The sequence below is a fragment of the Empidonax traillii genome, unplaced genomic scaffold, assembly GCF_003031625.1.
Source record: "Empidonax traillii isolate 1590-97213 ecotype Southwest subspecies unplaced genomic scaffold, ASM303162v1 scaffold4221:size9916, whole genome shotgun sequence".
Taxonomy (NCBI): Eukaryota; Metazoa; Chordata; class Aves; order Passeriformes; family Tyrannidae; genus Empidonax; species Empidonax traillii.
The window spans coordinates 1-1,377 of record NW_020959414.1 but is presented as its reverse complement, the minus strand read 5'-3'; the positions used below and the strand labels follow the sequence as shown (position 1 = coordinate 1,377).

Genomic DNA, 1,377 nt, shown 5'->3' with positions numbered 1-1,377 from the left:
CATTTTGGGGTCCCCCCCGGTGCAGATTTTGGGGTCCCATTTGGTGTTTCAGCAGCTCCCCCAGACCTCGGAGCACATTTTGGGGTGGCACCTGTTGCTCAGCGGCTCCCCCAGAGCTCGGAGAACGTTTTAGGTCCCCCCTGGTGCGGATTTTGGGTCCCACCCAGAGCTCTGAGCGGATTTTGGGTCCCACCCGGTGCGGATTTTGGGTCCCACCTGCCCCCCTTCCCCCAGCTCTCCGATCCCCCCCCAGCCCTCACCTTGTCGATGAAGGAGGCGAACTTGTTGTTGAGGCTCTTGATCTGCTCCTTCTCCTCCCGCCGCACCCTCTGGATGTTGGGGTCGATCTCCAGGTTGAGGGGGGTCAGCAGGCTCTGGTTCACCGTCACCTCCTGGATCCCCGCGGGGCTCGGCGACCCCAACCCGGCGGCCCCGAAGCCCCCGTAGCTGGATCGGAGGCTGAAGGAGGAGCCGCCCCCTCCCAGCGAGACCCTCTTGGAGGAGCCCAGGTTGTAGAGGCTGGAGCTGCCAAAGCCCCCGCGGGCGGAGGGGCCGCTGATGCCGCGCGTGGACGACACGGAGCTGACCCGCACCTGCGTGACGGCCGGCACGGCCACGGAGCGGGAGCTGAAGCTGACGGAGCGGGACATGGCGCTTCCCAAAAATCCCGAATTTCAAAGGAATAAAAAAGAATTAAAAAATAATAATAATAAAAAAAGCTCAGGAGCTGCCCACGAGCGAAGTGGGTGTGAGACGAGCCAGGTGCCCCTTTTATCGGCCACAGAGGAGGGAGGAGGAGGAGGAGGAGGGGGGGGGAAGAGAAAGAGCTGGGCTTGGCCCCGAGGGTGACGAGAGAGGGATCGTTTTACTGCCCGGCCGAGCTGGGTGTGCCCGGCCGAGCCTTCCCACCCCCCCCCTCCCCTCCGGAGCCGGGGAAGGGGACAAGGACACACCTGGCGCCGCCTGTGTCACCCCACGCTGCTCACCTGGGCGCCAGGTGGGTGGCACAGGTGGATGGCACCGGCTGGGACACGCGTGGCGCGGGGTGGGACGTGAAATCCCAGAGCTCATCCAGGCTCGTTCTGGGCCCCCCTGCAGGTTCTTCGGGGCTCCCCAAGTGACACCTGCAGACCCCCCCCCGCCTCCCCCCAATCCCATTCCCTAAGGATTCTCCCTGTTTTTCCCCCCCATGTCCCGAGGGAGGGGGATGGGGACGCTCAGGGAACACAATCGATATTTTTTTAAGCCCTGCCAGCGGCTCCTCGGGGGCCCAGAGGGAGCTGATAAAGAGGCCTCACTCAGCCTGGTTTAACATCAACCAAGCCCGGCTTAGGCGGCCCTGGGAGCTCTCCAGGCCCTGCCTTTTTTTTTTTTTTT

The 1,377-nt window shown here is 63.5% G+C and overlaps 1 protein-coding gene across 1 annotated transcript in view; it reads right to left on the bottom strand.

The window, feature by feature from the left end:
- LOC114072867 (keratin, type II cytoskeletal cochleal-like) overlaps nucleotides 1-667 on the bottom strand; it is a gene marked incomplete at its 3' end in the record, with an annotated part of 8,591 nt that extends 7,924 nt beyond the window's left edge. The window contains exon 1 of the mRNA XM_027910693.1: nucleotides 104-667. Within this exon, the coding sequence (XP_027766494.1) occupies nucleotides 104-650 (547 nt within the window). The remainder of the gene's footprint in view (nucleotides 1-103) is intronic.
- Between the last annotated feature and the right edge of the window lie 710 nt (nucleotides 668-1,377).